This window comes from Gadus chalcogrammus, chromosome 17 (genome assembly GCF_026213295.1).
Source record: "Gadus chalcogrammus isolate NIFS_2021 chromosome 17, NIFS_Gcha_1.0, whole genome shotgun sequence".
Classification (NCBI taxonomy): domain Eukaryota; kingdom Metazoa; phylum Chordata; class Actinopteri; order Gadiformes; family Gadidae; genus Gadus; species Gadus chalcogrammus.
The window spans coordinates 7,706,863-7,729,868 of NC_079428.1; the positions used below are offsets into that span (position 1 = coordinate 7,706,863).

The 23,006-nt window shown below is 47.0% G+C and overlaps 2 protein-coding genes across 2 annotated transcripts in view; one reads left to right on the forward strand and one right to left on the reverse strand.

Moving 5' to 3' along the window:
• The window catches only part of mad2l1 (MAD2 mitotic arrest deficient-like 1 (yeast)), a 3,645-nt gene extending 3,527 nt beyond the window's left edge, over positions 1-118 (reverse strand). Inside the window, exon 1 of the mRNA XM_056576210.1 lies at positions 79-118. Within this exon, the coding sequence (XP_056432185.1) occupies positions 79-118 (40 nt within the window). The remainder of the gene's footprint in view (positions 1-78) is intronic.
• Positions 119-10,273: 10,155 nt separating this feature from the next.
• arsj (arylsulfatase family, member J) lies at positions 10,274-22,658 on the forward strand. Its single transcript, XM_056576062.1, has 2 exons — positions 10,274-11,220; positions 20,321-22,658. Exons 1-2 carry the CDS (start codon positions 10,904-10,906, stop codon positions 21,711-21,713), a joined length of 1,710 nt encoding a protein of 569 aa, XP_056432037.1. The 5' UTR covers positions 10,274-10,903; the 3' UTR covers positions 21,714-22,658.
• Positions 22,659-23,006: the final 348 nt, after the last annotated feature.

A 23,006-nucleotide genomic window follows, 5' to 3' on the forward strand; every position in this document is an offset into this window, starting at 1 on the left:
ATATGGTGAGGGGGGATGAAGGTATTATGGACTTATGGACGGTGGTAACTAAACTCCCAGGCTTCCCAAGAGGCTGACCCAGGATCAGAGGCCTAGTCCTGGACACCATGATGACCATGATCCCTCAAGGTTAACACTCACCCAGGCCCAGGTCACTCGACATTGGAAAACAACCGGGAGAATAGATGAGAGAGAGAAAGAGAGATTTTTTTGTGTTATATTTCTGCATTCTATTTTCGTACATTTTTTATCTTAGTTCTCAGTGTATATCCATTTTTATATTGTTATAACATTGTATTTTATTCCTCATTATTGAAACGTGATAACTGTATCTTCTTACAAGCAAATCGAGGGATAAATACAGGGTAGTGCAACGTGTTTATGTTCTGCGCTCTACACCTTACTTTCACAGCTAGAGGGTTGGGAGGTGAACAGTATGTGCGTGTGTGTGTGTGTGTGTGTGTGTGTGTGTGTGTGTGTGTGTGTGTGTGTGTGTGTGTGTGTGTGTGTGTGTGTGTGTGTGTGTGTGTGTGTGTGTGTGTGTGTGTGTATGCACACTTAAAGGCCTACGTGCAGGTTACCCGTAAGTTTTGATTAATGCGTACATAAAACACTCAAAATATGTGTATCATTTATGAAATGTCTCCAAAATAAAGTAAAAAGTCCAGTTTTTAGGTAGCCTCAGCCTAGTACTAGAACTATGGCATCTAAGAGGTGGCAAGAACCACAAATAACATGTATGATGGCCCACAGCAGTATAATTTCGAACCTGTCAGACGTGAGAGGGCGAATGAGGAATTGCCGAGAACTGATGGCGGTCAAAGCCAATTAAATGCATGGTCAGAGGAGAATGAGTGGAGAGTTGCTATCCTTAAGGAACGCGGCAACGAGCTCTGGAGCTAGTCAATGAACAGCAGTGCATACAATAACGACACTTTTATTTATTTTTACTGTCAGTGAATAGCACCGAGTGAAAGTCAACGTTTTCTTTATATCTAGTGACAGCGATTATGTCGTTCAGATAAGTACCGGTAAACTTAGTCAGAAGATCTAGAAATAGAAGGCATAATGCTAGCTATGGGTTAACTTAGCCTATCGGACACGCAATCAGTGCACTTGCAAATGGGTGCCTGCAAGTATAACCGATCGTGGTGTGACATTATTTAACCATCATTCTACCAGCCAGATGTACATTGAACACACAAAGCACATCGTCCAACCCAGCGGATGCTGACAGACAGCCCACAACAAGCCAAACGTCACCACGGCGGGTGTGCCCTCTCTCAGTCTCGCACACCCGTACACAGTCACCCCAACTTATCCAACTCCAAGGCTAGGCTGCCTCACTAGACCACAACTAACCACAAGGCCTTCATAACCATGCAGTATGCCGAAGCCGAAAAGGACACACGCACAGTTGCACACACTCATCTTATGCAAAACAATCCGTTTTATCATCAACATTGAGTCACTGCAAAGATTTAAAGACTCTTACCATAAGTTAGAATGGACCCAAAGTATGTGATTGATACAGTCTGGTTTAGCTTTCGCTTGCTATCCGTCTTTTGTATGACTTCTCAACATTACGTCTTTATTTATTAGCAGACAATTGCGATTAAAACAATATCGAGTTTGAGATGCAATCATGGGATATTGCCCAGTATCCCGAGATAGCGAACCAATCAAATTGCGCCATCTTAGGAGGTTCACGTGTAGCATATACTAACTATAGATAATATCTATGTATTTATCTATGTATCTGTATAATCTGCTGAACACTCTCCTACTAGTCTCTACTCTCAAGGGTCTCAATGCGGCTTTGGTCCGTGTTTCCCCAACGTGACGTCATGCAATGCATTCTGGGGGAAATGAGAATCGATACCAAACCGCTAAAATAGGACCTACTTTTTCGTATTACATTCCGTTTTGTGATTCCTAACAACATTAAACACAATCAATAACAGTTTAAATCTTTAAGGGCATGGTGATTGCCATCGTTCCATCAGTGCGACCTCTGACCCTGACAAGCTCCAAAAGCACAACGAAGAGGATGTATGTAGAAAATAACGCGCACCACGCGCACCACACCACCGCACGCAATTTACGAGATGTGAACAGCAGGGTTTAGATGTGCTCGCCGCTAGACCAACGAGACCGGTTCAAATAACAAAACAAAAACAGGAAACAAAAGACAAGACAACGTCAACGATCGCCTTCAGAAGGAAGAAGGTGTGGGCCTTGAGTGGTTCTGTGGTGCAGTAATGGGGCATTCTGCGTGTAGAGAACCGGTTAATGAGCTCCGGGCCCTGGCTCGACCGCTTGCCAGGGACTCATGTGCCCTGGACCCTTGTGACGGCGCCACACCCAGCAAACAAGAACCCTTTCCTTTGTATGTGTTTTGATGTGAGGGGAAAGTGTAAGTGTGGAAAGAGGTCCGGTTGGCATCGTTGCATGACTCCTTGCGTTCACTTGTGGAAGAGGAACAGATATCAATTTATGATCTTGGTTTTTGACAAATAAATGGCAATGTTGTTGTTCTTCCCCTGTAAATGTCAAACTGTCTTTATTCTCTTCTCTCACTTTAGGCTCAAGCCTCATCTGAAACTGTGCTTTGGTCTGGCTTGTCTTGTCGACTTTCCAAATTCACGTTCATTGTTTTACGATATAAAGTCATTGTTCCTCTCTAGCCAATGTCCGTTCTTCTCTGCGTAAAACTTTGTAGCTTCATCTGACTCTAACAATCATTGTTCCACTTTGTCATTCTCCTCTCGGCGCTCAGGGGGAATCCCAGGACCCCAAGAGTCACCTGGAGACGGACCAGATGTTGCAGCACAACGAGACAGAGCGAGAGAGAGAGAGAGAGAGAGAGAGAGAGAGAGAGAGAGAGAGAGAGAGAGAGACTGCCAAGGCTCTCCTCCTCCCTCCTTTGCTCTGTAAGTTACTTCATGTTTGTTAGTTCTCTAGTACCAGGAGGGTTGAAGAGAAAGAAAGGGAGGAGACGAGAGGGGAGGGGAGGGGGAGAGAGAACAGAGGGAGGGAGGAACTTGAGAGTGAATGTGTGTGTGTATTCTTTTTTCTCCGTTCTCTTTTAAAGATCGGACGAGGGGTGGGCCCATACATATCTTCACCTTGGGCCCCCAATTTGCTAAAACCGCCACTGTGTGTGTGTGTGTGTGTGTGTGTGTGTGTGTGTGTGTGTGTGTGTGTGTGTGTGTGTGTGTGTGTGTGTGTGTGTGTGTGTGTGTGTGTGTGTGTGTGTGTGTGTGTGTGTGTGTGTGTTGGTGGGCAGGGGGGGGGGGGGGGGTTAGATGTCAACATGAGGCTGCAGTGTCACTAAAGCCTTGTCCCTGAACACTTTGCCAGGTATCTCCCTGAGCAAATCCAGCCTCCCTTAACGGTGGACATAAAGAACTCAGCCAAGAACCCCCCCCCCCGTTGAAACTGTTGAGGTACCTGATCATTTGAAGTCCAGCTTGACTTTCAACCTTTTGGTTGAGGTCCAATGGAGAGCATTTCCAGGTCTGAACCTGGAAAAACAGGTTTACGAGGACTGTAAAAAAATATTTACAAAAAACACATCTCTCGGAGGGATGGCTTGGTGGATGTGTACGTCCGACCTGACTGGTGACCCGTCGTGAGGTCCAACAGGGGACATTTTAGGACCGTTTCCAGTCCCTAACCCCCCATAGTTTGCCCGTGGTGTGTCTTGCTTAGGGATGGTGCAGTAACTCAACGCGCCCTGAGAGAAAACAGCCTTGTTGATACAGTTATCTGAGCCAACTGGATAACACATTAGCGTTAGCCCGCCGCTCGTGTAACTCTGCCTCCCGAATGGTAGCGAGGGACCTACCGCGCACGTGTCTAGCAGGGTAAAAACACACAGGGGAAACAACGCAAGCTAGCGCTGATAGCTATTAGGTTGCCCACCCGGGGAAGTGATTTACCCCGCCCGTCAACGTGCAAACAGGTTCATTAGCTGGTCACCTTGGCTCTAAATATGTTGGCTCAGTGCTGCTGCCAGTGCCAGGAAATTGATCCAGGGCAAGGGGGGTTTCAGTTGCCGGCATATGTTTAGCTATGACATAATGTAGCCGTGAAATTCTGGATGCTAACATTAGCCCACCTGCGTTTTCCCTTCAGCACAAGAGTTCCATTCTCTGTCTGCATACGCTTGGACCTGTTATAGGGTCAAAGGTTAGATTTGGGGGGCTTGCAGGGTCCCTGAATCAGACCATTGTTGACTTGTCCCGCAATTTAGGCAAGTGAAACGTAAAACTCTCCATCTTCTTAATCTTTGTTCCTGCATAAATCTTGCCTTTTATTGTCTTTTTGTTGCACACTTTGTTTCCACACCAGCCTTCTCCAGATTCGGCATCGTCCAGGTGCCAACAACGTGCTCCCATAACATTTTATGTCTGGATGGGCCTCCGCCATGTCCTCTTAAAACGGTTGATCAACCCGCAGAATTAGTTTCATTGGGCGTTCTTTTCTGTTGTTGTTTGTTGTGTGGAATGTTGTCCCGGCGTCAGGAACTATAACTGCCGTGCCTCCAGGTTCCCCGTGCCTGTGCTCCCTCATCACTCACAGCAGCACTGGAGGGGGGCTGGCCCGTTCATCTGGAAGAGGGGTCGGAGGGTCCTTTGTCTGCCCCCCCCCCGATCTGTCCATGTCTCGGCACTACTCAAAGTGTCAGACCACCTTCTCCACTATCTCCCCCGAGATTATCTCAGCGCCAAAGCACCCATTGCAGGAATTCCTGTTTTGTGAGGTGAAGGGAGTCTGAACGGATCTCTATTGTCACCGAACCACATGTTCTCCTTCTTCTTCTTTTGTTCTTGAATGTCTTCTATGATAGGATGGCTATCCGTTGATCTGTTTTTTTCATGCCAAGACCACCGCTAGAGGGTCTCTCTTCGCCTGTCTGCGAGTTCATGTGTACAATGTTTTCCTCCTCTTTTACGTACATCCGTCAGTTAAGCCAGCAGAAAAAAAGTGAGGATGTTTGTTCCTGCTCAGCCTTGCCACTCAACCAGGAGCCCAGCCAAGCAAGAGACAATGATGCTATCAGTTGAAGAGAAAAAGAAAAGTCGCACTTGAGTTAACCCTGAAAGTGAACAAAGAGCGCCAGTGCTCCCTGTCTGGCCAAGATGTCTGTGCCGGGACTTGTCTGACATGCCTGATGTGAGCCAAGCGATGCAGACATTGAAATTTGAAAGCATTGTGGTATCCCTTACGACAGCTATTAAAAAGTAAGCACATTTTTTGTTTTTTTTGTCCATCTATTGTGGTTCAAAATAAAGTATTTTGTGATTCAATTTCAATTCTGGCATCAAATTGTGAAAACGTGCCATGGATACATTCCAGACGCAGTAATGAAATAAAATGAAACAGAAAGTTCATTATTCCAACCTATGGCGCCTTACATATTGGCTTTCAAAAGCCTGCAATTTGATCCTTTATTTCCAAGAGTTGTTTCTTTTTTCTGTTGGGCTTCAAAACAGCTTGTATTTTCCCCTGTTCCCAATAAAACAAAAACAGAACCTGGAGCGGCCTGCTAATTTGTGTTGTACCTAACTTGCATCTAGCTGTTGTTGCTAATCATTGCGTGGTGGGGCTGGGTCCAAGACCCTTTCCATAATCATTTTGGACCCGCCAGACATTTTATTTGGCAGTTGGTTCTTGAGGGTCAGAGGAGCAAAACGTTGTCTAGGGGTTTATAAAGGAGGGATGGGCTGAGTAAGAAGATATGCATGAAGCTAGCAAGTTGCTTCCAGATGTCAGAGACGCTGGCTCTTCATTTAAATAGGGAAGAGGCCAATTAAAAAGGAAAACAACAGAAGACATCTAACATCCATCACGTCCAAAAGTACTACTTTTTAATTGGAGGACAGCGTTTCATAAGACATTTTACTCATGTGAACATTACTAGAATATCCATATCCCAGCCCAAAAACATATTCGTACACATTTGCTGTGAATATTTTTTTTACATGTTTATCTTCAACTCGCTTGTCCGAAATTGTCGTCTGTTTTTATGAGGCGCTTCATAACAATAACCCCTGTCGCATTACTGGACAATAACGTTTTCTGAATATAATTCTGAATAGCACAACGTAACCGTGTCAGCCAAAAGCTTTCTGTTACTGCTAAACAGTGCCCTTATAACATCGACCACATTCCCCTTCCCTATCAGATGATCAGCTATGATCACGCTAGGAGTTTCAAAAGAAGAGGGCTACCAGCTTGCTCCCTAGAGTTAACGGCTAATCCCAACTGTGGAATGTTTAACACAATACCAGACCCTTCGGCAGAGGATCGCGTGGGTTGATTGAGACCGAAGCACCTGTAATCTTCCCATCAACAACCCCTAGCAGAGCGGCCCTTATCTGCTCCTGGGGGCCATTCTTTTTGGTAGAAGAAACTGTCAGTCAAAACAGCAAACGTTTTTGGAAACAGTCTGTCGTAATACATCGACAAAGAGTGCAGGTTTTTGTGCTTTTGCAAACCTCTGAAAGCAAGGGGGATACATTGCGTCATCAGTGTCTAGAGAAGTACAATTGAGACGTCTCAAGAGAATCCTAAATGCCAAATCTTCCCAAAAATAAAACCATTTAAGGAAGTATTTTTTAGTGTAGGAAGGGCTATTTTCTGGCTCATCCTGAAAAATTCTAACAGTTCTAGATCAGAATTCCGATTTCAGTGTAGTAAAAGACTCTTTCGGATGTGGCCAGGGAATACAGGGACACATTTCAGGACGGCCACACAGGCACAGATTTTGTTTACAAGGAGCCAACTGCCTTAGAGTGGGAGAGGGAGGTAGACATGCAGAGGAAATACGGAGAGAGAGAGAGAGAGAGAGAGAGAGAGAGAGAGAGAGAGAGAGAGAGAGAGAGAGAGAGAGAGAGAGAGAGAGAGAGAGAGAGAGAGAGAGAAAGAAACTGAGGGAATAGAAGGGACACAAAGGAAGGGAGAGATGGAGAGAGAAGGAAAGATGAGAAGAGACAATTAGACAAACAACAGAAAGAAATTGAGAGAAATAGGGAATATAGAATGAGGGAGTTGGGGAGAAAAAAGAAGTGATGATAGAGATAAAGAAGAAAGAGCTGGAGAGAAATAACAATGGAAAGGGATAAAGAGAGAAAGCCATTTCACTGAACGGAGCGCCATAAAGGTGGGGAAACCTTTCAGCCAAGCATTGCCACACAGCGTTTGGTTAAGTGTGTGTTTGTGTGGGTGCTGACTGCTGCCCGGGCAGGCAACCAGCCTCCCACCCCTACCCGGTAATCACCCAATATACAAAAGAGTTCTGGGGGGAAAAGAATTGTCAGCTTTCGCACCCATTCGGTCCAATGGCCTGTGGTTTGTTGTTGCACACACACACACTCAAACACGCAGGCACGCACACACACACACACACACACACACACACACACACACACACACACACACACACACACACACACACACACACACACACACACACACACACACACACACACACACACACACACACACATGCACTGAAACAGTTGACTGGGCTGTTGGTCACGGTTTCCTACGGGGGTGAGGGTGCGGGGGTTAAGCTCTGAGGATGACTTCTTAATAGCAATGACGTCATTTTGGAGAATTGTTGTCTTTCCGGGATAGTCATCTCAGTCAAGACGATTAGGTGGAATGGGGACACTCGACACTGCAGCAATTAATTGCTCATCAATGTCAGAAGTGCAATACTGTGATAGTGAGTAACTCAATGTCTCGCAACGACTTCATTTAATAATATAAGAATAAAATGTTGTCAACCTCTGTAAGAATATGGTAAATATATTCCCTCAGCATGGCTGGATTCATTAAAGCATATGTATCAGATAGTACAGGCTCAGTATCCACTGGGCTGATAATACGATACGTTCAATGCTATTCTGGAACTCCTTTAGAATAACAGACACGTGTCATTCAGAAGCTTCTGGGGGTCAGAGCCCCCAGCCTATAGGGACGCTTCAGGTGGAACACATCAGGGCTTTCAACCGAGCAGCTAATGCAATTAACGTTTCCGCTAATGCAGAGAGGAAATAAACATTCGAAAATGTTACGGGTCAATGTTGGAGTTTTTGGTTTCCCGTTAAAGTTGACGATCGGTGGGTCCTTCCTGGTGTTCAGCTTAGTTTATTGGGGTGTAAGACACTGGAACACGCCATCCGGGCTGCACGTCGGGCATGTGGTGTATGCCTGGGTTTGGGTTAGAGTGTGTTTATACATGTTTATGTTTGTTTATTCATGTGCATTCTGCATACACACATGCATTAGCGGGCCCGTGAAAAAAAACTGCCATTACGGAACAGAAACACACACACACACACACACACACACACACACACACACACTCCCCTCCCCTCAGTCACCTCTTGCCCAATTCAGCACCTCACAGCAGGGCTCTTTATATAGCATTAAAATAATATGGGACAGTTTTAGAGCGCCGTGAAGGAGGGCGAGGGGGGTAGAGGGCCCAGAGCCTGCAAGACGGAAAAGCCATTAGGGGCCGAGACGCTATGGGTCCCCCACAACGCACCACTGCCATAGATGTTCCGGAATAACATTAACTAAATATTTTCTAACGGCTCCCCGGTGGCTGCAACACTTTGTGGTGTCTTAAAAATACTCCTTGCTCGTTTATTTTACTTTTTCAGTTTTGATCTTGTTAGGAAATGGTGGGCATTGTAGCCCACCGTTTGCACGTGAAACCCCGCCCCCACACCCTCGATGTGATTGTAATGTACACCCATACCAAGTGGGTCGTCTGGCAGACAGATTGAAACAGTTATTAGCCATAAGGCTTCTTCCATCGTCGAACCACACATAAATAACATTTGCCTAAGCATATTTGAGAACTTAATGATTTTGCGTTCATCCAATGCAGCTAGAAGTGGTGTGTAGAGATACATAACCCAGATTCAGATAAGCTGTTTCATTACAAAGCGATCATGTGCGTTCAGAAGTGCAGTTCGCTGGGTAAGCATTTGCTTTTCCATTTGCCGCCCCCATTGACTTTCAGAGTTACAGTAGCATAGCTCCTGCTCATGCGTGTGGAATACAATTCTAATTATTTTAAAATGATATCCAACGTGTCCAACTAGTCGCTTATTCAAAACGAGTGCCATTGACAACACAACAAGTTTGTCTACAAACAGATATTGCCACTGTTTTCCATGCTGTGATTATAAGGCTATCTATTACTATATTACAACTATATTATCAGCTGCTTCTGCCTGGGTATTCTACGCGGATGGTAACCTGTCAGCGGTGCATCACATGTAGCCGAATAATCACAGCTCCGATATAAGTATCTGTAGTCACATCCCATGGGCATGGGCTAGGCTACTGTAACTCTTCAAGTCAATGGTAGAGGCTAACGGAAAGCAGACGCTAACCTAGTGAACTCCCCTTCAAGAACCGCCTTGATGCATTTGGAATTTAACCACTCATTTGAATCTGGGAAACACAGGCAAATGCTTGGCATTGGAAGCGTATCGGTTGGCAGTCCATTTGTAGTTTGAGTAGTATTGACCAATCACGTTTGAGCAGGCTTTGGTTGGTGGAGAGCAACAATGTCGGAACCCATCGGCTATCGCCTGACGACTATTTTAATTCTCTTAATATCTTAAACGTAGGCTGGCTACTTGTAAAACAATCCGGTCTCAGACATTGTTTATCAACTCAAACTCCATTCTTGTGTCTAAAGTTGCTAACTGGACTGTAGACCAGGACCGGTGCATGGAGGAGGAAGTCTTGGCCCATATATCCGTTATCTGGCTACACTGGAACCCCAGAAATATGGCCCATTGTACCCAGAGGTATATCGCTGTTGGACGATAACTGAAGATTTCCAAAAAAAAAAAATCTCGTATCCCTTTAAGGTGCAGGTATGCATCAAGTGTCTTGTTCATGCAGTGCTGCCCACCTTTAGTCTGGGAGTCAAACATGGCAACTACACAATCTACTTGACACTGTACATTTTATATATATATATATATATATATATATATATATATATATATATATATATATATATATATATATATATATAAGAATATACTAATGCATGAAATATACTGTACAGAACTAGTGCTGTTGTGTCTGTGCAAAGAGAGAGAGAGAGAGAGAGAGAGAGAGAGAGAGAGAGAGAGAGAGAGAGAGAGAGAGAGAGAGAGAGAGAGAGAGAGAGAGCTCACACATACATAGACCTGCCTCCGCGGTTGGTATTAAACCATCTGTGAGGACTGGCTGTTCTTTCAGTCCTGAGTCGACTGCCTCGGAGGAACAGTGCTGTGTACAGGGATGGATCCTCCTGCCGCTGCACAGTGGAGACCCGTCTTCAGTCGTGTATGAAGTGTAATATGCAGGTACGCATTGAGATCTCAAACGATTTGTATTCATGAGCTTTATTTCGACAAACGTCCATTCCATGAAAGCTGCACAACAAGTGAAGAAGTAAACGGAGTGAAGCCTCAGGGAACTTCCGTCTACGTCGGTTTGATTTGGAAATGTCTTATATATTCGGATAATACTTCAAGATCTTCAAATCCATAGAGGTGACGCATAACTACTTGAACTTTTTATTTCGTGTTCATGTGAAACTTCCACGTGGACCTGTCGACCCTGTTTCGCCTCTGCACGACCGCGTAATCGCATAACGCTGTCAGTGGAGAATGAATGAAGAGTGAACCGATTATTTTCCAAACGCTACGGTGACCGAAGAAAGATGAACAGCCCGATCAACGTCATCGTGCGCTTTGGCGACGTTGCGGCGTGCGCAACGGTTCAAGGCACCATCACTGTATCTGCTCGCGAGGTGGCAACGTCACGGACCTTATGATTTTTTCTCTTGCGCGCGTCAACCTGGCTCGAAATGTTGTGCACCCTGTGGCTGTTGTTGCACATGCTGTTCGTGCACGTAGCGCGCACGCGCTGTCACCAGCAGATGTCATGGGAGAACTGGAACGGCCATTCACAGAACAACCGAGAGAACGAACTTGATAAACCGAGCACGCAGCCACACATCATCTTCATCCTGGTGGACGATCAGGGCTTCCGAGATGTGGGGTACCACGGGTCGGAGATCAAGACCCCCACCTTGGACAGGCTGGCTGCTGAGGGGGTAAAGCTGGAGAACTACTACGTCCAGCCGCTCTGCAGCCCGTCCAGGAGCCAACTGATGACTGGCAGGTGTGTGTGTGTGTGTGTGTGTGTGTGTGTGTGTGTGTGTGTGTGTGTGTGTGTGTGTGTGTGTGTGTGTGTGTGTGTGTGTGGCACACACTGTCTGTCTGTCTGTCTGTCTGTCTGTCTGTCTGTCTGTCTGTCTGTCTGTCTGTGACTTTGTGTGCGTGATTAATTCAGATGATGACTACACATTTAGCCAATACCCCACCTGTATATTCTTGTCGTTCACGAAACACCCAGAAGGAGCAAGACGGAGAGAGCTTGACTATAAATTGAGGGAAACTGTGTGTGTGTGTGTGTGTGTGTGTGTGTGTGTGTGTGTGTGTGTGTGTGTGTGTGTGTGTGTGTGTGTGTGTGTGTGTGTGTGTGTGTGTGTGTGTGTGTGTGTGTGCGCGTGCGTATGTGAATGTGTGTGTGCATGTGTGCCTGCGTGTATGCATGCATGCAGCATGAGTAATTCAGATGATGACTACACATTTAGCTAATACTTTGAGCAAATACTTTTTAAATTCACGAATTGAATAGTGTATGATTGATGCACAAATCAAAAGGCGGACATCTTCAAAACATGACTCGTACAACTTTTTTTACTAACCCCTTCCCGTCCTCCTCTAATTAGCCCCATGTTGTGTGTGCTGGTGTGGTTACTTTGTGACCATGAAACGCAAAGATCGCAAATTCCACCCTAATTTATTTAAGTGTTTGCAAAAGTGGAGGGCGGGGCTATCGCCTTGGCAGCCGCCTCTCCCGGGGAAACGATGGTCTGGGTATTAAACAGCACGGCTGATGAGTGATGAGTTGGGGAGGGATGTGGGTTGGTCTCGTCTCTTATGGCTTTTCACTTTGTAGTCGGTTCACTCATGTTTCACATCAGCAGTTTCCTCTTCTCCCTGGGCATGCAGCCCTGGTTCAGGGAGGCAGGGGGTGGAAAGGGGGCTGGTTTTGCCCGGCATCAGGAAGGCCTCCCTGGGTTTGAGGGTCAGGGCTTAATGGGTGAAAATCGGTGCGTCGATATCGTGTTCCCCGCTGTGAAATGAGCCACCTCCTGGCTCTGGATTGATGTGTGTAAGATGTCTCTTCTCGAAAGTGTGATTAGCGCACGTGGAAATCTTTGATGGGAAACACACGACCTCCTCACCTACCAGATAGGATCCATTCACCGTAACAATAGTGCATATGAGAGAGAGAGAGAGAGAGAGAGAGAGAGAGAGAGAGAGAGAGAGAGAGAGAGAGAGAGAGAGAGAGAGAGAGAGAGAGAGAGAGAGAGACGGGGCGGGGGGTGGGAGAGAGAGGGGGGGGGGAGTGAGAGAGAGAGAGAGCCAAGCCAGACTGATGGTAAATCTTACACCAGTTTTATATGAATCAGTTTGTTGAGCATCACTCTCTGTTCTGTTACAGTATGTCGCTGAAACACTTGATCATTGTGCTATTCTGCTCTTCACACTTATTGGACACATGTTGAAATGCATGTGAAGAGGTCACCCTGCACAAGTTTGAAGGTAAACTGTGTCGGCCCGTAGTGGATTTTGATTTTGTGTATTTTTACGAGGTAATTGACAAAGCCGCTTCAAGGGTAAAAGTGTAGCGTCGTTTTCTTCGTTGCCTTCCAGGCGTTTGGTTCCGTCGGCATGGCAACCACCCGCACCTCACCCCTCGGCCACGTGCCTGGCCTCTTTATGTAATCAAATAACTCTATTTTCTTTTTCTTTTTTTATACCAAACCCCGTCGTAAAGAATAACTATACTCCCCCGCGGTACGCGGTTTGTTCTGTCCAAATGTCCGCCCTGAAGGACAGGTTGTCTTGTTTCATAAATGGCCACTGTGTGCTCAGGGGAGCTGACAGGTTCTTATAAACACTACTGAGGGCGGACGGGTGAGCTAACGCCATGTGACACACACCCACAGTGCGGAGGGCCACTTCTATGATTTCCCCCTTCTCCACTTTATTCCAAGTGTCTGTTTGTTTCAAACGCGCAATGTGAGACTGTCAAACTCCACCACGTATGTTTTTTGACGATTTTGTACGATTTTCAAGTTGTACGCTTGGCTTGTACTTATTAGCAAGGTCCAGATGCTTGGATTGCGTCGTTTAGGGGACACCTTTACCCTGTGAACCCGGAAGGTTCCCCCTCTGACAGTTACACGATGACCCCATGAACCCTTGCCCTCCTCAAGCCCCATTCGTCTTACACGGTGACTTTTAAGGTGCACATACATCATGTAGATGCCTTTGGTGTGCCCCCCCCCCCCCAACGGATCAGAAACACTCTTTAACATTCTTTTCTTTGACCGAATGACACAAGTAAAATATCCTCATTAGTGTTGTCGATGGGGAGAATGTGGTGATTTACTGTGCTTAGGGGCCATTTTTGTTCTTGATTTTGAAAACGTATCCACAGTACACAATACCAATTCACCAATGGAGAATCTGCTAACTTTTTTAGATGCGTTTATCCAAAGCGCTTTACAGTTAATCCTCATGTATTTAATGACCAGGTAGCTTAGGCTTCTTGCCCAAGAATGCTGCAGATTCTGGGGATCAAATGCCGAACGTCATATTGTGTGAGTCAACCATCCTAAACACCAGACTACCCCCCTCTCTCTCTCTCTCTCTCTCTCTCTCTCTCTCTCTCTCTCATACACACACACACACACATGCACAGTGGTGGAGTGTGTGTGGATGATGGCTGGTTTAAGCAGCCATCATCCACACACACACTCCCACAAAGCGATTGGACACAGCATTGATACCTACAGCTGGAAGGTTGACACACTCACACAAACACACACACACACACACCTACTCACAGTCACACACACACGGGCACACACGCACGCAAGCACACTCGCACGCACACGCACACACACACACACACACACACACACACACACTCACACAAACACACACACACACACACACACACACTCTCTCTGTTCCACCTTCTCCACCTTCGGTGTGCTGTGCTAAACAGATTAGACCCTCTCCCCAAAGCCCTGGAGATGATCTGCTTGAAGGATTGTCAGCCCCCTCATGTTCACACCCACCGGGTTCCTGGAGTCCAGAGACAGACGCTTTGTTTTCGTGGCCATTTACTTAGATAAGTACAAAATACAGCCGTGTCATAGAGGAAGAGGTAAAGCTCTTCTACCACTGGTCCACAACATTAGTCACCATGTACACACACACACACACACACACACACACACACACACACACACACACACACACACACACACACACACACACACACACACACACACACACACACACACACACACACACACTCACTCACTCCCAAAAGTGTGAATGCCTTAGGGAACCGGGTAATGTACCTGTCCAGACAAATCCACAATGAAGCCTCTTTGACAGGCCTCATGCATAATGAACACACAAAAAATGGGTTATTGACAACACAGAGCCAAAACCCTGCTCTATCCTGCCTTACCTCAAACACACTAGCAGTGATGGATTCAGGTTCATTTACACGGCAACTAGTTGACACAATAGCTGGCCTCAGACCAGTCTACAATGTGCAGTCTTAATGTAATATTTTGTATTTCTATAATCATTTAAAAACGCTTTATTCCTCTTTTATGTTCTCCTCGTCATACCCCGTTCACCCTTCCTCCAGTCTTCACCCAAAGTGCCACTAACAGCGTTTTCTACCACTTCACCATCCAAAACGGCCACAATCCAATCCACTTCTCCTTCTTTTTACTGACCTGCCGCGGATGAAGCTCCACTTGAACCCAAAAGAGAGCGTAGAACGTAGAGGTCGCTCTCAAAGGAACTAATATTCCTTGCTACTCCCCCCCTCCCAATAACGTCTGTCTTCAAGACTATCCCCTCTGTTATCTGTGTGTGCATCACTCCGTCATCCTGGGGGGCCCTCCCTCCACTGCAGGGCCCTCACAGACCAGTAGCCCCGTTATGCTTTATTGAAACATGTAACGTCTCTTGCTCCCCCCCCATCGGAGCCCTTCTCTTCGCTCTCTGCTCACTGGCGTCACGCTGGTCGGATGACAGGACGGAGACGATCGATGACGGAGGCCTTGGAGATCATTCCTAAGGTTGAGGTGGTCCAGGGCCGGGCCCTGGGGCCGGTGGAGGGGGTACGCGTGCCTCATCATGTGTGAAAGGTGAATCTCCGCTGCATCTCTGATGATGAGTGAGTAGGGAAAGACTTGATTGGTGGAGAGGGTAGGGAGGGATAAGGAGAGCTGGGGCTGGGTACGGGGTGGGCGGCGGTGGAGCCAGTGGTCCGCACGGCTCTCTCTCCAAGGCTGACTCTGATTAGACGAGGAGAAGGGAGGACGGGGGCGGTTAACTCGAGCCAGGTGTAGAGGAGGAGGATGTGGAGCAGGGCAGTTCACAGACGCACACAGGCTGGCCCAGGCGGGGGGGTGAGCAGCAGTCCTAGGGCTTGAGTGGCTGAGATAACAACCAAAAAAACAACAACTTTGAGCACCTTAGTGTTGGGAGCGGTTGGCTGATGCACTTGACTTCAAGTCAAGTGCAGACCCTTTGAGGACAGATATCCTCATTTAATTGAATGTTGTGGGCCATTGGTTGCTCTCTGGCTTTTGGTCCGGTTGTTTATACTAACATTTCCGAGGAATATCTTTTGAATCAACCAGTCTGGCTGTCAGACGGATCGTTAAATCCAGAGTTCACAATGCAGCTTGCAGGTCGGTTTCTTTTTCACATGGCCCTGGGTGCAATCAAATCCATGCACACTTTTGCCTTGAAAACCGGTGGTAAAAACCCCTTGTTGAGGCTGGAGAAGTGGAAGTCGGTGACTCCCAGGGGCCCACCTACCTATGCAGGCCTGGAATGTTTTTTTTTTGTTTTAAGAGCGGGTCTATATATCAACTGGATTGGACAAGGGGACTGATGGGTGGAGGGTTGTTGTTACTGCCGTCATCTGAAGGCCTATCCTCTAAAAGGCAAAGAACAAAAAAAAACGTTGGTAATCTCTTGAAAATCGGACTAACACAACCACATGCACACAACCACTCCATGTCACAGGAGACCCCTGTGTTCCAGCTTGTACCGCTCTCGTACCAGTCTCCACATTAAGACCAGCCCCGTTGGACTTGATCCGTTCAGGGTTCACAGTCCCTTCTCTCCCCCGCTACACAGCTGTGACCTCTTGTTCTTTGAACACCAGGAGCCAGCAGGACTGCTGGGGCCCATCCTTCAACCAAAGAGGGAAGAGGAGCTATGGGTCTGTTGCTGTAAACAGACACACTTCAAAATCCCGACCAAAAAAAAAAAAAGACACACTTCAAAATCACCACTACAGGCCGCAGTGATGCTATGGCTTTCGTCCACTGTCTTTGTTAGCTAGCTAGTCAGCTAGTTAGGAGTGTAGGGTTGCATCTTATTTTGTACAGCAAATTGAACACAGGTGGATTTTAATTCATGATCTTGATTTATTGATGTATGTATGCGTAGCGAATATATGTGTAGCGAATTTAAATATATAAATAGGCTGTCATCTTTCCAAAGGACAAGTTGTTCAGAGAAATGTTAAATTGGTCACACCTTTGACACAACCCTGGAGGGTAAAACTCTTCCCTGTGGGTAGTTCTGCTCGTCCTTCATAAACTACAACAGGAAAAGCAACCACCATCAGTGCGCCCGTCCGCATCTCAATTTATCTCGCAAACTCAGCTTTTTATTCACCCACAAGAAACAGAGCCACAAACAGCCAGCAGGAGCCTAAAATTAAACCTTAAGCGGAGGTTCAATAAATGCTAATGGAGGCTAATTCCAGGCTGATTCCGCCTCGGTGGAGGCTGTAGATAAGGCCAACCCACCAGGCAGATGTTCCCTCTTAGGTCTGCTGTTGTTCGCATTCCTCTATTAGCTATTAGCGCCGCATGTGTATCGCATAACTGCGCTGAACAACAGGCCCTCCTGTATGCCTCAGTCGGCTGGCTTTGTAAGGGGGCACCCTCGCGACCCTCCACCACCACCCTCCCCGCCGCTCCCCGGGACCCCCTACGAGCGATGAGAGGTCCCCCTGACGCCAATGAAACACACTCTGAGAGACGCACACAACTACACAACCACACAGGCATAATGGTTCCCATCAGCCACTGCTGCTGTCTTGTGTTGTACTCTGAACCCATTGACCTCGAGGCTCAAAGGCAGGGGCTGAATAGAGCTGTCCAGAAACCGCCACCGCCCGCAACCCCACCCACCCACCAGCCATCTCGAGGAATATACTTGCAACAGCATTTTTTGCTGCATTGAAAAAAACGTTTTTGTCCCTGGGAATCGCTCGCAACCACACAAGATTGCCCTTGGTTGATTTCAAAATGCTCGTGTAGACATGTGTCTGCCAAGTGGTGTGGTTTACCCAGATCTAATTTGTTCTTGAAGCCAACTCTGCAATTTGTATTTATCTGATCTAATGTAAGACCCTGGCCGGCGATTATTGAAATAATAGGCACATGGAGTAGGACAATGAAGGGAAGAGTTAACATGGTGGGGTCCTCGATGTGTGTACTACTTCCATATGTTGTGAGGACGCCCTGTACTGAGCCACAGGGACTCATCCGGGGAGGGAGCAATTACCCGTTTAGTGCACACTCCTCTCAGGGTTGAATGAGTTATCCTTTTGCTGTCTGGTCTCCAGCTAACAAACACATACTCTCTGTCTCCCTGAGTCTGTACTGTGTTTTTTTCAGTCCTTCACTTTCCTCTCTTCCCTCCATCTCATTCCTCTCCATCATTGGTCAAGTGGACCTCTTCATGACAATTTTTTAAAACATGCCATTACACTACCGTACATGCATATTTTAACTATCACATCTTCATAACTAATAACTCAAACTGGCGTGTCTGATGTTCGTCTAGAAGCAACGGGGTCAGCCCGAACATCTGTCTTGACGGGATAATGTTGTGTCAAACTACTCGCGGTGAATTATTTCACTTAAGAAAACCTGCCAGTTCCACTTAAGAAAAAAAACCAAACCTAAAACAACATTCCAGTGTGTCAGCGTGTCCACAGATTGGATGTTCCCTATCTCGGAGGTCTCGTTGCGGTCTCCTTGAACTGTAACACTTCCTCGATGGCTGACATCACAGAGCCAACTGCCATTTGTGTGTAGCTTCACCACTCATTTGGTTGGCAGAAGTATTTTGTATGTTCGGTGCTGATGGATATGTTTCATGTTGTTTGTGTAGGATTGGTGTACGTCTAACACACACTGAGTCAAATAAATACAGAACATACATACAACATGATTTGTTGCATCATGAATTTGACTTGAAGGATTTTGTTAAATGGGGAAAGCTGCGCATACCTGGGCTAGCTGTTGTAGCGCTTGTGTTAGCCAACTGGTGAGCGCAACGCACAGTGGGAAATGGAGCGGGGCTGAAGGTTGGCGGCAGACGGCCCTCTGGTGAGACTCCAATGGAACACTCCGGTGGAGGAAAACCCTGAACAAACCCTAGCAGGCTGGGCTAGACATCCACTAGCTCATGGACTAAGCTAGCTGTCAGCCACTGACAGCTAAGACTTCACGGCGAGCCCCAAGAGAAGGAGGGAGCATTAGAGGAGAGGTTAAGAAGCGGGTGTGTTGAGTATATGTGGTGTGTTTCTGAGACAGGGGTGGTGGGGCAGGTAGGAGAAGCAGTGCTATTCCCAGATGGGACGTCCAGCGGGTGGCAGTGGGTTCCTTTGTTTCAGAGCCAGCAAATTGTAATGTCGGGACAGAAATGAAGTCAGAGGCAGCGGTAACCTTCTTTTTTATTCTCAGTGCAGTAACTCCCTGAGATTTCCAAGTCACCTTACGTTGGAGCCAAAACTGAACATCCTAAATAAGACTTGGCATCAAAACTATGGTTTTGTTCCCTAGCATAGCCTGTTGGAATCTAGTCTGTCAATTCTGGGAATTGATTACAGTTGTTTTTTCAGATTTCAGGGGTTTTATTTTCCTCCAGTTCCCCTAACGTGTCTCAGAAGTATAGGATATGGTAGATGATGTATTAACGATGGACAGCCCCTGTCCATCGTTAATACATCATCTACATCTACGGAACTTCACGCAGTTCTGTTATTTATTCGCTACGAATGAATCAGCAATTTATGACTCTGCAATTTACAGGACAAATCGAAAAGAAAATGACGAACAAACAACCAAAAACTCCAACTTATGTTTTGAACCCGAGTGAAGCAGTGAGGATGATTGAATGTACTGGTCGGTTGACAAATCGTGCAAACGTCAAATGGAATCGTCCACTAATCGATTCAGATCTGTTCCCTGGCTGGTTTTACATGGCATATCTTCCTCTTCCATCCCAACAACTAGATTCCATTACACATAGTATCCTTGAACAGCCTCATTTTATTCCAGTGCAGACCACGGGTTGGATACAACCAGCTAATGCGTGGAGCACTCCTGGTCTCCCTGCCTTATTCGGTCTTAAACTGTTTTCCTTGAACCGATCCCATTGTAATTACACACCGGATTGAATCAGGTATCATTCGTTGATCTGCACGGGCAGCATCCCCCATTTATGCGATGCAACTGTTTAACGGTATAGGGCTTATGAAAAGGCTCTTTTGTCGTGCAAGGAAAAAAATAACCTAATTTAATCACTTTAGAAACTTCCATTGGCTGCATTTCAAGTAGATTACCAGAAAAGGCTGTGAATTGCATTGGGCTTATTATATTAGGAAGGCATACAGTAGCACGTCTGAATTGGATGAATACATTTATACAGAAATTGCCGACTTCCCGATCTCTGCCTGTTTTGCGGTGAGTCATGGCCTTTTGGGCATCGTAAGCATGGAACAAGCAAAGCTCTATTTTCAGTTTGGTCCTTCTAGAAAGAACATTTCCTAATGATGCCAGCTTACATTGTCAACGTAATGGTACGTTTGTAAGTCCTGCAGTCGATATTGGATATGATTTGAGGGTGTAGTATTAGACATAGCACTATATTATTATGATATAATAAGAATTTCAATTTCAGCTTGACATTCTTTTCGCTTCACCAATTCCAACAAATGTTTTCTGTGTATTCAGGATTTTCCTCCTCTCTGTGTCCTGCCGGCCATTGACCAATGACTGGCTCTGTGTCCCCAGGTACCAGATCCACACGGGCCTCCAGCACTCCATCATCCGCGCCACCCAGCCCAACTGCCTTCCCCTGGAGAACGTCACGCTGCCCCAGAAGCTGAAGGCGGCCGGCTACGACACGCACATGGTGGGCAAGTGGCACCTGGGCTTCTACAAGCGGGGCTGCATGCCCACCCAGCGGGGCTTCGACACCTTCTTCGGCTCGCTGCTGGGCAGCGGCGACTACTACAGCCACTACAAGTGCGAGGGCGCGGGCATGTGCGGCTACGACCTCCACGAGGGCGAGGAGGCGGCCTGGGAGCAGGACCGCGGCCTCTACTCCACCCTGATGTACACCCAGAAGGCGGTGAGCATCCTGGAGAACCACGACCCCCGCCGCCCGCTCTTCCTCTACATGGCGTACCAGGCGGTCCACTCGCCCCTGCAGGTCCCCGAACGCTACCTGGAGCGCTACAAGAGCATCCCCAACATCTACCGCCGCAAGTACGCCGCCATGGTGTCCTGTCTGGACGAGGCGGTGCACAACCTCACGCTAGCACTGAAGCGCTACGGCTACTACGACAACATGGTGCTGGTGTACTCCTCGGACAATGGCGGTCAGCCCTTGGTCGGGGGCAGCAATTGGCCCCTACGGGGCAGCAAGGCCACCTACTGGGAGGGGGGCATCCGGGCGGTGGGCTTCGTCCACAGCCCGCTGCTGGTCAAAAAGAGGACCAAGTGCCGGGCGTTGATCCACATCACGGACTGGTTCCCCACTCTTGTGACCCTGGGCGAGGGCACGCTGGACGAGGACATGAACCTAGACGGCTACGACGTGTGGGAGTCCATCAGCGAGGGGCGCCGCTGCCCCCGACAGGACATCCTGCACAACATTGACCCCATGTACGTGAAGGCCAAGAACGGCTCGTGGAAGGCGGGCTATGGCCTGTGGAACACAGCCATCCGGGCGGCCCTGCGCGTGGGCCACTGGAAGCTGCTGACGGGGAACCCGGGCTACAGCGACTGGGTGCCACCGCAGACCTTCTCCAACCAGATGCTGACCAAGCGCTGGCACAACGAACGGGTGAACTGGGACCGCGGGAAGTCGGTGTGGCTGTTCAACATCACGGCCGACCCGTACGAGAGGAGCGACCTGTCCCAGCGATACCCGGTCATCGTCAAGAAGATGCTGATGCGGCTCGCACAGTACAACCGGACTGCCGTGCCGGTGCGCTACCCGGCCAAAGACTTGCGGTCGAACCCCCAGTACAACGGAGGGGTGTGGGGGCCGTGGTATGAAGAGGAGAAGGCGGTGGACTCGGAGGAAGAGGGGGTCAACGGACTGCTCACCAACCACCTGGCCAAAACTAGACCGTGGAAGAAAACAAAGAAAGGGAAGGTAAGGAGGATGGCCGATTAGTCTCGTCCACCTCCTCCCTTTCCTCTCCAGTAACTGTGAATGACTTTTCCTTTGGCGTGCTCAGGGATCGACACACATCCTGTATTGTGGGATAATCGTCAAGTCGTTTTTTGGGGGGGTTGTTTGTTTTTGTTGCTGGTTTTCAATGGTTATTTGTACACACCGTAGGACTCGTTTTCAATGGACCGTTATTGAATGGCTTAAATTAAAACATAGGAGGGGTCCCACTTGTTCCAACACTACTGTACTGCCAAAACACAACCAAGACCTCAAACTTTCAAGGTTAGGGCTCCTGAGATTTTTATTTTCCTCACAAAGAGTGTTTATTTTCCTAGGTTTGGTTGCATGCTTGAACTTGTCAGAACTTTCTGATTGCTTAGTGGATTATACGCCAGAGTATAGAGAACCATTTTAAACTTTATAAAATAAATTAAAGAAAACATAGTTTTATCGTGAAGTAATTGTGGATAATGGGCTTGTTGAAATGGATATCTTTATCTGATGGGATAGTTTATGTGATTTTTCTTCAAGGGTTTGCAAGCATGTTCTGCCTGCATACTAGTAACCCCGATACTTGTGAAACTATAGTGAAACAAGGAGGATGTTTCTGGTCCGGCACCAGGCCAATATGAACGTAAGACAATCTGACTGAATTAAAAAGACCCAGAAACAAACTTGCCCTGTGACTTGCCTTTATTCCAAATGAGCCGCAACTGGTTTCCTGTGGTCCTCACATGTCTTCCTGTCTTCCTCCAAAGAGCTATTCTTCCTTGTTTCGCTTTTTTTTGACACAGTACTGCCAAGAAGATCTGTTTGTGGAAAATACTAGAAAGTTGGATCAGGCCAGTAATAGAGAACTTGCTTTCTTACTTTGTTGCCAGTCCTAAAAAAAGTCTAGGTTCTTTAGTCACGGTCTAACTACGAGTGTGATCAAGGAATAAATTAGTTGGTAGAAATTTTCATCAGTACAACCATATTTTCCATGCTAATGTGTTGCCTGGAAACAACATAAACAGACGTTGACTTCCCAAAACACGAAACATGAATGCCTGACTTCAGCTTAGTTCAGTTATTCTACAAATTAGATGTTCTTGCCTAATTGTCTCTTAAAATGTCCCTTTTTCAGTCATAAAATTGAACCGAGCATGAGACAGAGCAGAGACATTTTTTGAACAGCAAACCACAGTAGATGCTATGTGATTTTATTTAATTCTGTATGAATTTAGCTTCAAACTACCCCTTTAGCCTTCGGTCTATAGCCTTCAGCCTGAGTACGGCGCCAATCCCTTTTAG